The sequence below is a fragment of the Rhizophagus irregularis genome, chromosome 29 (assembly GCF_026210795.1).
Source record: "Rhizophagus irregularis chromosome 29, complete sequence".
Taxonomy (NCBI): Eukaryota; Fungi; Glomeromycota; class Glomeromycetes; order Glomerales; family Glomeraceae; genus Rhizophagus; species Rhizophagus irregularis.
Window position 1 is genome coordinate 1,453,223 of NC_089457.1, and position 13,543 is coordinate 1,466,765.

The following is a 13,543-nucleotide window of genomic DNA, read 5'->3' on the forward strand; positions in this document are numbered from 1 at the left end:
TTATTAAAAGATGTAAAAGTCATTTGATTTCTCCTTATTAAGAAGAGTGTTAAATTTTCTTAACATTTAATTACTAAGAAGGTGTAGATACGGAATTTTCTCCGTGAATATACAAAATAAACTCAATAAAATTAGATAGTTCCATCTCCGATTTTTTTTAAATTGCTGAATTCTTTACATATAAAATAGTTATTATCATTTCGTTCAGTATAAATTTAGCGTGTAAAAGATATAAAATTCATGTTACATTGGCGTAAAATATTAGACTTTGTGCGCATTGATAATATTTTACATTTTACTAAAAAAAAAAGAATTTCTCCCTTATGATAATTATTAAAATTACAAACGATTCACAATAGCCACCAGTAAATATAATTTCTCAGATATTCGTAAAAAAAACTCAAATACCATTATCGATATCGATATATTATTGTTTTAAAAAAAGAAGGCAATGAATTTTTGAAGATTTTCCGGTAGAAAAAATTTTAGAATTAATAAAAAAATTCAATAAGTCACATTTATATCTGAATATTTTGAATGAAAAGTTTAGATTATGAACGTACTATGAGCTCTGATGGAATTAAAAAAGCTAAAAAAACTGGAACGTTCATAATGAAAGACCATGAATTAATTACGAATTTTAACCCTAATTAGAATTTGATTTGGAATTTGTAACTAAATCCGAATCCGATTTTATGCTCGACTGTACCAGAGCGATAAGATATATTTATTAACATGTGGATTATTACGATTAAAGTAGCAAAGTTATACACATTACAATATTGAATTAACTTTTTCGTTAAATTTTTATTTGTGAACTTTTGACTGATAATCCAAAATCTACAAATTATATCTATCAATTCCAATTACCTACTTGTATCATTCAGCATAAACAAATAATATCACGAAAAGCCTTGTTAAACAGCCAGAGATAGATATTGCAAATTATTTGTTTTCAAAATGGTATAGCCTGTTATATTTGATTACAAGACACGAACTGGGCAACAACCAGACGAATATTGATATTCGAATACTAATCACAATAAGATATACCATTTCGAAACCAGAAATTATAGTGTATATTCAGAAGCCTTTCAATAAAAGTTATGGAAATGAAATAATAATAATAAAAATTAATAATAACTAACATTTGATGTATCGTCAAGTTAATTATTGCTGATATTTGCAACTTTGTTATTTATTTCTTTATGTCTACAAACATTCAAAGATTCATTTTTCTCATTCTACATCATTTCTTTTCATCTAGATGAACTTTCTGAAATGAAAAGAAGAACTCGAATTTTTGGATCATTGGTTACGTTAAATTTCGTTTAAATAAGCACTAGTCACTTTTTTATGATTACGCAACGGGGTGGGTTCCGTCTTAAATATATCATGTTTCCTTTAGAAATATTTAAGATTATAGATAAAAAAAATTATTTAATAATTTTAAATTTGTAATTTGAAAACGGTGAGCAAAGATTACAACTCGATATGTCAAATTGAGGTGAGTTCAATTAATTGAGTGGGTCAATTGGAATTCATACAATCGGAGACCAAATTTCTAATTTTGAAAATAAACGTCTCGCATACAGTATGTTCAGTACATAGTATGTTAGGGTGGGATTTTTAAATTCATAAATTCGTCTTTGCAAATTGCCCAATCTTGAAAAATGGTGGAAATGGAAATTTACTTGCCGGTTTTGAGCCGTTAACCCCTTTATATTACTTTTTTTCTTAATAGGTTCGAAAGTACGTATGTATAAATTTAGAGATATTTCTAACTAATATTTTACTAAACAAAACACGTAAAAATTTAAGACTTGAAACAATTGATACAATTCATTATATGTAATATTTTAATGTGTATTTCAGAAAGTGAGTACATATTAATATAAAATCGCTATTATTGAATATTTGATGATAGCAAGAGGGTACTTTCTTTTTAAATTATTAATCGGAAAAACTTACGCAATTGTTTCATATAAAACAAATAATTTACAATAACGAACAAAATTTAAATATTCGGAGAAATTATTGGGCACCATTAATTACTCCACAGGACGTACTAATAATGAAAAATCTAAAACTTTCTTACATCATATTAAACAAAATGATTAATTTTTAACTTATCTAACATAGCACGAGCTTTTGGTTGACCCTTAATAGCCGCCAATTTTAAGTAACTTAACCCTTTCTCTTCATTTTTTGGTATACCCAATTTTCCATTATAATATAAATCACCCAAATTATATTGAGCAGCATGATTTTCATTATTAGCAGCCATGGTTAAATACCTTACAAATTCATTTACATTAAATTTACGTGGACTAATTTCTGATAAAGCAAACGCATATCTTAATTGGGCATCAGGAACTCCTCTATCCGCTGATTCTTTAAATAGCTCGATTGCTTTCTGTAAACTTTTTTCAACAATGTAACCTTCCAAATAATAATAACCTAACCAATATTTTGCAACTTTGTTATTTATTTCAGCATGTTTTACAAAACAATCATAAGCTTTCTCTCGATCTCCATTTTTATGAGCCGTTATTCCATCTTCAAGTTTCATCATTGGAGAAATAATTTGTTCTATCCCTACTTCTGGCGTACCTGGTCGCAAATCAATTGACGCTATTTCAATTTCATTTTTTTTCGGTTTTAAACCTCCATTTGAATCTTCTGAAGTGAAGGTAGAACTCAAATTTTCAAGATCATTGAATAAATAACTTAATTCGGGGCGAAGTGATGGATCCGATTGCCAAGCTAAAATTGTAAAATTTAACATTAAATTAATAAATTAATATCATTTAAAATAAATAAATTTTTAATAAAAACATACCAGCTTTAATTATGTTGCCATATTCCTTTTCAACGCCATGCGAATTCTTTGAATGTACAAATTTTACCTTTTCTCTTTCACCATTTAATACATGTTTTTGAATTTCAGATATTTCCATACGAAGGTATGGGATTTTCTGAAAAGCTAATTCCCAAAGTAACATTCCAAAACTAAGATAACAGTAAATTTATATAGTTTAAAATAATTCAAAACAAAATAAGTCAATTTTTCATTACATATATATATATTTACCTAAATATCTCACATTGTATAGTATAAGGAACATGTTCATCTTCATTCCCTTCTTTTAACCCTTCTTCTTTATTCAGCACCTGTTGTGTTAATTTAGCAATTTCTTGATTTATCTTTTTTGAATTCATTCTCTCAGGAGCTAACCAACGAATGATTTGTGTGACATGAGTAGCGTTGTCATGTAAAGCACGACTATATTTGAAATTTGAAATTTTTGGTTCTAGATTCTTGGTTATTAATATATTTTCGCATCTAACGTTAAGAATTGACTTTAATTAACAATTATTCAATAAATTTTAATAGTATACTAACTAGTAGTATGTCTTGGCATTATAACTTTAAATATCTACCTAATATCATGATGTAAAATGTGACTATGGATTTTGTTTAGGTGATCGTATAATAATAATATAGATAGTTAATTAGTAATTTAAATTCAGAATTTCAATTATTTTAGCATTTTTTTTTTTTACTTACCATCCATGAAGAAAAGTAATTCCGCGACAAATATTTAATGCAATTTTTAATTTTCGAGACAATCCGATATCAAATTTCTCATATAGTTCTTTCAAATTTCCATTTTCAGTCCATCCGAATACACCCAAAGTGTTTCCATCCATTTCACATAATCCATAAAAATTAATAATATAATCACATTTTCCTAAATTACTCAAAATTGCTAATTCCGCACGAACTTTATTTAAACTCGTTTCTAATTTGGATTTCATCCATGGTTGATCATTTTTGTTAAATTGATCATATTCGTCAATGATTTTACATGCCACATCTTGACCTCTATAACGTTTTTTATGTATTTTGTATTTATTAACAACTTTACCCTGACTATCAATTGGTTCAAATAACTCATTTGAATCAATTTTATTGATAATAGGATTAAAACCTCTTTCAGATGATTTGTTTTTTAAAGTTAAAATATGTTCAAAAACGTTACTTATTTTTTTATCAAACGTTGTTACGCCACCTTCAATTTTTTCCAAAAATGTTGTCATTTCAAACATATCTTCTTGTAAGATTTCGATATCTATCCTTCTTTCTTCATCATTAGCATTTACCATTGACAATTGCAAGTCACCAACAATATTATCAAAATCTATGATTAATTGTTGAAACATTATTTTAATATGATCACTCGAATTAAATTTTCTATAACCAGATAAATGAGTTACATCTTGAACAAATGTTCTAATTTCTCTTAAAATAGCAACGAATTTTTCGAAAGAAATATAGTATGATTGCTTTCGAAATTTACTTTCATTTTCTTGTTTACGCCGATTTAATGCTTGAACAGCTATTTCAGCTGCTTGTACTCTTTCAATCAATGCTGCACATGTTTTCTTATTATACTGAGCACTTTTATATGCTTTTACAGTTTGCTGCGTAAGTGAAGCCACTGCTGCTATCAAAGGAAGATAAGGGTATATGATAGAGCAAATTTCAATAGAACGTGTTGATAATGAACATTCACGTTCAGGCTTAAGTTTTTTTATTTCTCTGCTAATAATTGGATTGACAATTGGTTTAAGAGTTGATACAACTTCCTGGATATTTGGACGATCATTTGGTTCAAGTTTCCAACATTCTAAGTAAATAAAATAAAATAAGATTAATTTATTTTTGATTTTTTTTTTAAAAAAATAATATAATAATTTATTAATTACCTTGATATAAATTACGATACACATCGGGAGTTTCATCAATAACCTCTTCTCTTTTTCCATCTAATATGGCTAAAGCTAAACTTATATCATTATTATAATCATCATTTGTATCTTTTGAACCTTTTAGAGAAAATGGTTTACGTCCACTTGAGATTTGCCACATAAGAACTCCAACGCTATATACATCAGATTTTTCATTTAATTCATCGTCTTTTTGATTAATAATATTATCGTCAATTTCGAAACTTTTTGGATCTATATAAGATATCATTCCATTTACTTTTGATTTATTATTTGATATTTCTCCAACCATTTTTGATAAACCAAAGTCTGATAATTTAATCTTTTTCTGATGTATAAGTACACTGTTCGCATTCTTTTTAATAAAAAAGATTTAGATTTTGTATATTAGAATAATAAATAATTATAATTAACGAGTTAAATTAACGAAATCAATATATTACCAGATTACAATGAACAATGCCACTATGATAATGAATACATTCTACAGCACTTGCCAATTGTAACGCTAACTGATATTTATCTTTCCAATCAAGTTTATTGAAATGATTTTCTAAAAAAGTATTTAATGTACCACTATCAGCGTATTCAAAAATTAAAGAATATTTCTTTGCATCTAATAATAATAATAATAATAATAATAAAAATATTATAAATTTTATTTGTTAAAATTTATTTTATAATCATTAACAATCATATTATTTCTTTTAAAACTTACCAGTTTCACGAGTGATCCCATAAAATCTTAAAATATTTTCATGAATATCAACTCTTCTATGAAATTTTATCTTTTAGGATAAATACAAATAAAATAGTTCTTTTTAAATATAAAATTTTTCAAAAAATAATTAAACAAAATTTTTTTTACATAAAAAATTTTTTTTTTTATGTACCTCTTTAACAACTTTTTCAAGGGTTTGTTCATCATTATTATAAGATTTCAAAGCGATAAATCGATTTTTCCAAGTAGCACAATAAACGTCTCCGGATGAACCACTTCCTATAGACTTTATATCTTTAAAGTCCGAATAATTAAAATGATTGATGCTACCATCGGATATTGAATTTTCTAACCAACTAACGGTATTTGACATTATGTATTAAAAATAGAGTTCAAAAAAAAAAAAAATTTGAATTTATTGGGCATTATACAACATATGCTGTACAACGGTAATACAATTGTCGATCATCGAATACCAATGACGACACAAATCAGATTACATATGATATAAAATTTATTACTACTAAATGATTTAAATCTTCCATTATACAGTATATCCATTAAAAAATCCGAAAAAATATAGCAAGTCGAATAATTTCCATGATTTGAGATTATAATTCTTTAAATATGCTATCTTTACAAAAAATATATGGAATATATACAAAGGATCAACTTTTTTTAGAATAATTTTTTTTTAAAAAAAAAAATTGCGTAATTTAATAAAAGAAATTGGATCAATGAACAATGCTTGATTGGACTAACGACAAAATTGTTGAGTAAAATATCACAATTTACTCAAAAAGGTTTATCATTGATGCTACGGTACATAATATTAAATTTTCGTTAAATAATTATTATAGTCAACTCTTTCTGCTAAGTGCACCCCCCTTGGGACCATAATGAAAATTTGAAAAACGTGCATTTAGAGAGGGTGTGCATTTAGAGAGAGAAATTTTATATGATCTCTTATATACTTAGAAATATATAATACGTATAATACGTACACTTAGGGAGAGTGCTCTTAGAGAGAGTTGACTGTATGAGGATAAGCTTTTGTTATTGTTTAATAGTTGGCAAGTTCGATTAGTCCTTTAATATACTTTATTTCTATTATTATATTTATTAGAAACATTAAGTAAAATATTTACAAATTCTTCTAAATTAAATTTAAATGGACCACTTTATTTATTAAAGTGAAATTTAACAATCGATATATTGAATGGGCGTTTCTTTTCTGTTCTTTAATATCTTCATCATCTACACTTTCATAGAGGTGCTCACCGCTTTTTGCAACTATGAAAGTTATTTATTTAGTTAATATAAAATTTATTATTATTAAGAATAATTCGTAAAAGTGGAGAACTATTTACTGACCATAATATTAATCCAAATGATGTAGAAGAATAAATTACGAAAAAAAGATATTTAAATTCGAATTATTATACGTACTTGTCAAAAAAATCTCTCATTTTAATATCTCTACAAACACGTTCAGAAGCCACATAGTTTATAGTACCACCGGCTTTTCCATTGTCTAATATCATTTGACTCTGTTTTTGAAATACCAATTTTGGACCAAACCTTGGTCTAATAATATATTTTCCGGTTTAAGATCGAAATGTAGAACGTTATTATTATTACAGTCACACGCTATATCCCTGCAAACTCTGGTTTTAAAACTCCATCTCACTGTATGAGTTCTAAGATAATTTGATAAATTTCCGTTTGGAACATATTCCAACACCAATCAATCTTCTCTTATGACTCCATATATTATTATGCTTTTGAAACTTAAAATAATTACTATATTCTTTCAATAAAGTATTATTATCTATAACGTCTTGCTACAAAAAAAAAAAAAAAAAAAAATTTTTTACGAGTTTACTAAATGATTATTAAAAGAAATATTTACTTTTATTTTTTCCTTTTTAGTCCTACCTAACCTATTTTTTACTATAATAGTTTTTCCCTGATAGGTAGTCAAATAAACCTCTCTCATTGCCCCACGAATAACAAGTGGGGCGATACATCAACTCTTATTTATTAAAATTCTATTATTGGACAATATCTTTTTGTTAAATGCTTTATTTCTCTCTCTAATAACTTTCATATAAACAATAAGAAATAAAAAACGAAAAAAAAACTAAATTAAATAATTAAATAGGAAATAAAAAAGAAAAATTAAGGTTAATAATTCTTTCCCTACGTTATATTGCAACTTATCATTTATTTAAAATTGATCTTTCAATTTTATGAGATTTTATTCCATTTTCTTATCTATTGTATATTTTAATCATTAAATAAATAATGTAATTAGAACGAAGAAAACTAAAAAAAAAAGATAAAATTTATAAAAGCAAAAAAAGCTACCATATTGTTCGAAATAATTTATGGCATAAAGATCGATACTACTTCTTGCTCAATTACTATAATATTCATTATTAATACTATTCCAATTTTTTTTGCAATAAATTGCTATGAATATTTCTCTCGTAAAACAATTACTTTCATCGGTTTAATTAAAGTTAAATTGTAATGAGAATAACTCACTTAGAATTAATATGATTGCTAGCACAATATTATAAAAAATAATAATAATAAATACTCATGATCCTAATTGGACCTGGGTATCCTGGATTTTCGCCGAAGTCTATTTCACCGAAACACATTTCACCGAAGCCATTTCGCCGAAAATTTAAAATCATATTTTCCAAAATATCCATATGATATTTACAAAATCTTGTTACTAAAAACATTATTAATTTATTTCGATTTATAGTTTAATATTTATCAATAAGAAATCGGGTATTAGATTGAATTTTTAATGATAAAAAGTCATTTCGGCGGTCGGTGAAGTAGATTTCGGTGAAATGGATGATTCGGAGGAAAAGTATTCGGCGAAATGTCTATTTAGAGAAATTTCCATTCGATGAAATGTCCCTTCGGCGAAACATCCTTTCGATGAAATGGCTTCTGCGAAGAGTCCTCCGGCAAGAAAAATAAAAAGTATGAGGTAAGCAAAATTAAGAAAAAAAAAACAATTCGAATATGAAAATATTAAATCATTAAATTACTTCAGTTAAAGTTATATAAACAATTTTTTTAAAAATTTCATATTAAGTCATGTTTGGGGTTACGATACGTTTCGCCGTTTCGCCTAAGTCCATTTTGGCGTCAGAATTGTCAGATCCATTCACGTATATATAAAAGATTAAAAATGGAGTCCTTTCATATCCTAAGTATTTAGTATACAAGATACAATTATTCAATATCGTACCACAAAGTAACAAGACTCACGTGAATACATTGACTAACATCTATTTTCCCTCTCCTTCACCTAAATGTACTTTTTTTAGACGGTCGGGCAGGTATTCATTTTTTCATATTTTTTTTTTTGTTTCTTTTCATATTCATAGTACATTCTAGATTTAACTAATTTACCCACCAAGTTATTTACTTATTTATCATCCCATAAAAACGGAAACGAGTAGGTGACAAATAATGTACTATGGTCACTATGGTCACGTGCACAAACTTTATAAATCCCGACCTATTATACTACTCAAATGTAGTTAGCGCATAAAATTAAATTGTTGTATGACTTGTATCACTCACCCATTCATTTTATGCATTAGCGCCCTTGTACATTTTGATTATTTTTATTTTTATTTTTAGAAATGATCATCCAATTTATATAATTTATAATACACAAGGTGGGTTACGCCGGAAATCTACAGAAATGTCATATATATAGGGGTTTTTTTTTTTAAAAAAAAAAAAAAACTAAAACCAAACAAAAGTAGTTAAATTTTAATAAAATGAGTAAAATGAAGTTTAAAAAAATTATTGAAGAAAAAATTGAAAAAGATGGCAAAGTTAAATTAAAAGTCCAAAAAGATGGATTTCATTCAGTGTTAGTCCGTTTAAATCCTAACGAGAAATTATCAAATATTCGTCAAGAACTTGAAAAAAATTCGGTAATTTCAATGAAAGATATACATTTGTTTGCAGCGAAAAGCAATGTAATAGCAAGGGAACAAGAAAAAGATTGGAAATTAGATGATATTATAGAAACAAGTGGTAATGATAAAATTTTATGTTTAGTAAAAAATTCGACTCCTAATGTGAGATTTTTGATAGATCATTGTAAATTAGAATATGGGCGTACCATAACTCCTAGTGGAATTGAGGTAGCTAGTGAAAAATCCTTTGACATAGAGGGGGGTTATAAATTAGAGGAATTTGGTGCTGAAGGATGTGGAAAAGGAAAATATGAATATAATTCAAATGAAAGTGAGATGATAAAAACGTTATTATCTTTAAGTAGTGATATTGATGTACAAAACTTTGCAAATTTTGGATTATCATTTGGAAAAACGAAAAGTACAAATTCTAAATCTGAAATTAGCTCAACGTGTAATTTTACCTTTTATAACAAAGTGTCTTTAAAATTATTTGAGGAAGATTTAGAAAAAATAAATTATCATCATCTTAAACCAACTGAAAAATTTCGTAATAAAATAGAAATGGCTATAAAATCTGCAAATCCTAGAAAAGAATTTAAGGAAATTACTAAAGAATTTGGTCGATTCATTTCAAATGAAGTTCTTTTGGGAGGAAAAATTTATTTTGAGGGAGAAGAAAGTTTACAAGAAACTTTAAAAGAAAATGAGAAAGAATTTGGTATGAATTTAAGTAGTCCTGCTTCAAAAACTGAAGCAAAAAAGAATGCTGTAAATTCAATTGGAAAATTTAAGCGTTCTAAAAATGAACTATTTAAATTAATTGGAAGTAAGCAACCTAATAGCCTTGAAGAATTTGATGAAAAAACTTGGATTGAATCTTTAAATGATTTTGAAAGTTGGGGTTGTACGGAATATAAAAAACCTGTTAGCATTTTCCGACCTTTACCTTATGATTTACGTAAAAGAATCTTCAAATCTATTGGAAAGAGAATTCTTTATAATGATCCAGGAGAAGATTATATTTATCTGCCTGAAAAAAAAAGTTTTGAATTAAAAAATGTGCCACCACATATAGCGGATATTATTCAAAAAGAAGATGCCGAATGCAATATTTTTGCTACTGTTATCGATACTGATGATTCAAAAAATGATTTTTTTAATTGTCAAATCCTTTGGATACCAAATAAGAAACCGAGACTCATAATTCATTGTATTCAAAATTCTAATTTTAAAAAACCAAAGTATAACCTTAAAATCGGACTGATGGTTGTTGGTTATGATATAAATTTCGACTTCGTTAATTCAGATTCTAATATTCACTTTGAAGTAATAGAAAATAAAATTGAGGCATCAAAATCGATGTATTGTAAAAAAATTTTTAAAGATTCATTTACTAAAGAATACAAAGAATACGAAGAACATATTTGTATAGGAATTCCAGTACTAAGAGAATTGAAACCTTCTCTTGATTCTCTTGTCATTGGCCATCATTTTTTCAATTATCAAGAGAGTAATAGTTTTGGGACATACACATTTTCTTATTGTTTAAAGAAAAATCATTATGTTGAATTACCAGGATTTACTTTTCACACGCTCATTATCTCAAATTATCCTGATTGTAATGAATATAAAATAATACCTTTTAATTGTAGAAATTCTATCATTGATAAAATATTATCTTTTAATTTTAGGAATTCTGTCCCTTTACCCAATGATGATGACACTCATTCTTCACAACCAGTAATACCAAAATACATTAGTTTACATTCTAGTGAAGATAATTGTGCTCCAATTTTCCTAAAACAAAAGCAGAATGAAATTAAAATAAAATATATGAAAGGTAAAGAAAATTGTAAAGATAATTGCATTTGCAAAAAGACTTTAAAAGAAGATGATCTAAAATTGCACTCTTTGATAACTCCAAAGGTATTTATTTCTATTTTTTTACTTACTTTATTATATTTAATTTACATATTGATTTGATTTGTTTTTTTATTAGGCTCTACATGAATCTACATGAAACTGATTAGTCATACGAATATGACGAATATGATTAAAATGTTTTGTTTGATCATTTTTTTTTAAAAATATTTTTATTATTATTTATTTTTTAAGATAGAAAATTTAGGATTAGGTTTATCAAACAATAAAAATTTTTTATTTTTAATTAAAAATCTTTAAAATATGTGATGTATTTGAAAAATATTTAAATTGTCCGCTAAAGAAGAACACATGAAAAATTATCTTGAATAACAGATATCGATCAAATTCTAAAAATTTACATGTCGTTCAATAATTTTTTATAGTTATTAAACGCATTTATTTTTATATATATATAAATAATAAAGCTAAAATTATTTTGAAGCCACAAAAAAACCATATATATTATAAAGTCGTTCTTGCAGATCTTTGACGGGTACTATGACATCCGAAGCGGAACGGAGGACTTTTACGTTCGGCGTTCGGCACGTCTGTCGTGCACGTGATTAACGCTCATTCCATGTGATGTATAGACTGTATAGTGTATACTAATCAATGCATAGCTTAATTAATTGAATGAATTTAGTTATTAATTTTTTATTCATACATTTTATTGTTTTACTGATGGTAAATATTTTTATATTTATTTGCTTAATATGATAATAATTATTTTTATTTTATTCGTTCGATTTTATAAGCAATCGATTATACTAAAAGTTAGAAGTGTGATCCGGTCATTTGTAATCTGGTCATTCGATTAAAATCTGGATTTAAACAAAATAGGATCAAAGTTTTTTTTGGCGGGATGACAGTCGTTCGATGAAAATGATGAATATGATTGGCTGAATGAAATTCATGATATGTGCTATTTGATCAAAACCGGATTATCATTTTTAATTCTAGTAAAGTGTAACACTAAAATATACTAAATAAAGTTAAACCAATGTGAAAATCAAAGTTGCTTTGGACCTTCGATATACATGTAGTCTTAATATCACGCAAAATTGATTACGTGAATGTCAAAAGGTCATACCTAGGCGTATGAAAACTGTCATTTAAAAATATTGAAATCACTTTTTTTACTTTAACGTTTAACCTGTTTAAGCAAAAAAAATACCATTTAGAATAAAAAAGTACCATGGAATGTTTAATAAAATAAAATTTTAAAGAATTTGGAAAGTTCGCACGTGAAACGATATTAAAAATTTTTACCACGTACCGACATATAACCGTACCAAAATTCTTTATTTTTTATTATAATTAATTATATTACATTATAATTCTATATCATTACAGGAATACTTTGAGGAAACCTGAATAAATTACAAGAATCATATTCTTTTTTATATCAATCAACTTTCCAAAAATATTACCGTAATACCTTACTTGCAAATTATCTAATTCTCTATCAATGAAACCTTGATAACTAAAAGGAAAAGTAAAATTTGATTGAAACTCTTTTCCGAAATCATTTATTTCTTTAACACATTGGTCATCTCGTTCTTTATATTTCCAATTAGCTTCCAATTGTAAACAATAAAGTGCATTACGATGTATAAATGAAGTCTTATCATAATAAACATCATTTATATCCCCACCATATAAATCGAATGAAGCAAGAGTAGTGCATTTAGCTCCATCCAAATAATCTACCAAAACATTTATAGCCGTTTCATTTAATGCTTTACCTTTATTAATATAAAAAGATTTTACTTTAAAGAAATTTGGACTATGTTTCGGACTAAATACATCATATTTAGATGAATTAGAAAGTATTTCAACTGATTCAATAAATGTTTTTTGTATATATTGTGTTTCAATCGGGTTTGTCGGTTTTGGTGCATCACATAAGAATCTTCTCATTGCTTTTTTTGCTTGTCTAGGCGGACCTAAATATACTCCAGTAATTGATAATAAGTTTTTCCTCAACCTCAATTTAAGACCGGGTAACTAACTCTCTAAGCATTCGTCAAATTAATCCCGGTAGCGTTTCTGAAAGGCCTATGCAATCGCAGACTTTGATTTCTGATTTTTTTAATCAACCACCTGAGGCAGAATTCTTCCATGTCACCGTATATTCCCG

General features: G+C 26.5%; 3 protein-coding genes across 3 annotated transcripts; 1 reads left to right on the forward strand and 2 right to left on the reverse strand.

Annotated features, from left to right (window-relative positions):
- Positions 1–1,815: 1,815 nt before the first annotated feature.
- OCT59_019670 (uncharacterized protein) lies at positions 1,816–5,888 on the reverse strand (the record flags this gene model as incomplete). Its single annotated transcript, XM_066143690.1, has 9 exons — positions 1,816–2,766; positions 2,843–3,012; positions 3,095–3,346; positions 3,445–3,468; positions 3,572–4,694; positions 4,774–5,149; positions 5,238–5,410; positions 5,513–5,582; positions 5,688–5,888. 9 exons carry the CDS (start codon positions 5,886–5,888, stop codon positions 2,105–2,107), a joined length of 3,051 nt encoding a protein of 1,016 aa, XP_066005416.1. The 3' UTR covers positions 1,816–2,104.
- A 3,445-nt stretch (positions 5,889–9,333) lies between these two features.
- On the forward strand, positions 9,334–11,500 carry OCT59_019671 (uncharacterized protein; the record flags this gene model as incomplete). The annotated part of the gene is made up of 3 exons (XM_066143691.1): positions 9,334–10,841; positions 11,172–11,406; positions 11,480–11,500. 3 exons carry the CDS (start codon positions 9,334–9,336, stop codon positions 11,498–11,500), a joined length of 1,764 nt encoding a protein of 587 aa, XP_066005417.1.
- Positions 11,501–12,742: 1,242 nt separating this feature from the next.
- OCT59_019672 (uncharacterized protein) lies at positions 12,743–13,323 on the reverse strand (the record flags this gene model as incomplete). Its single annotated transcript, XM_066143692.1, has 2 exons — positions 12,743–12,773; positions 12,842–13,323. The coding sequence occupies 2 exons, from the start codon at positions 13,321–13,323 to the stop codon at positions 12,743–12,745; spliced, it is 513 nt and encodes a 170-aa protein (XP_066005418.1).
- Positions 13,324–13,543: the final 220 nt, after the last annotated feature.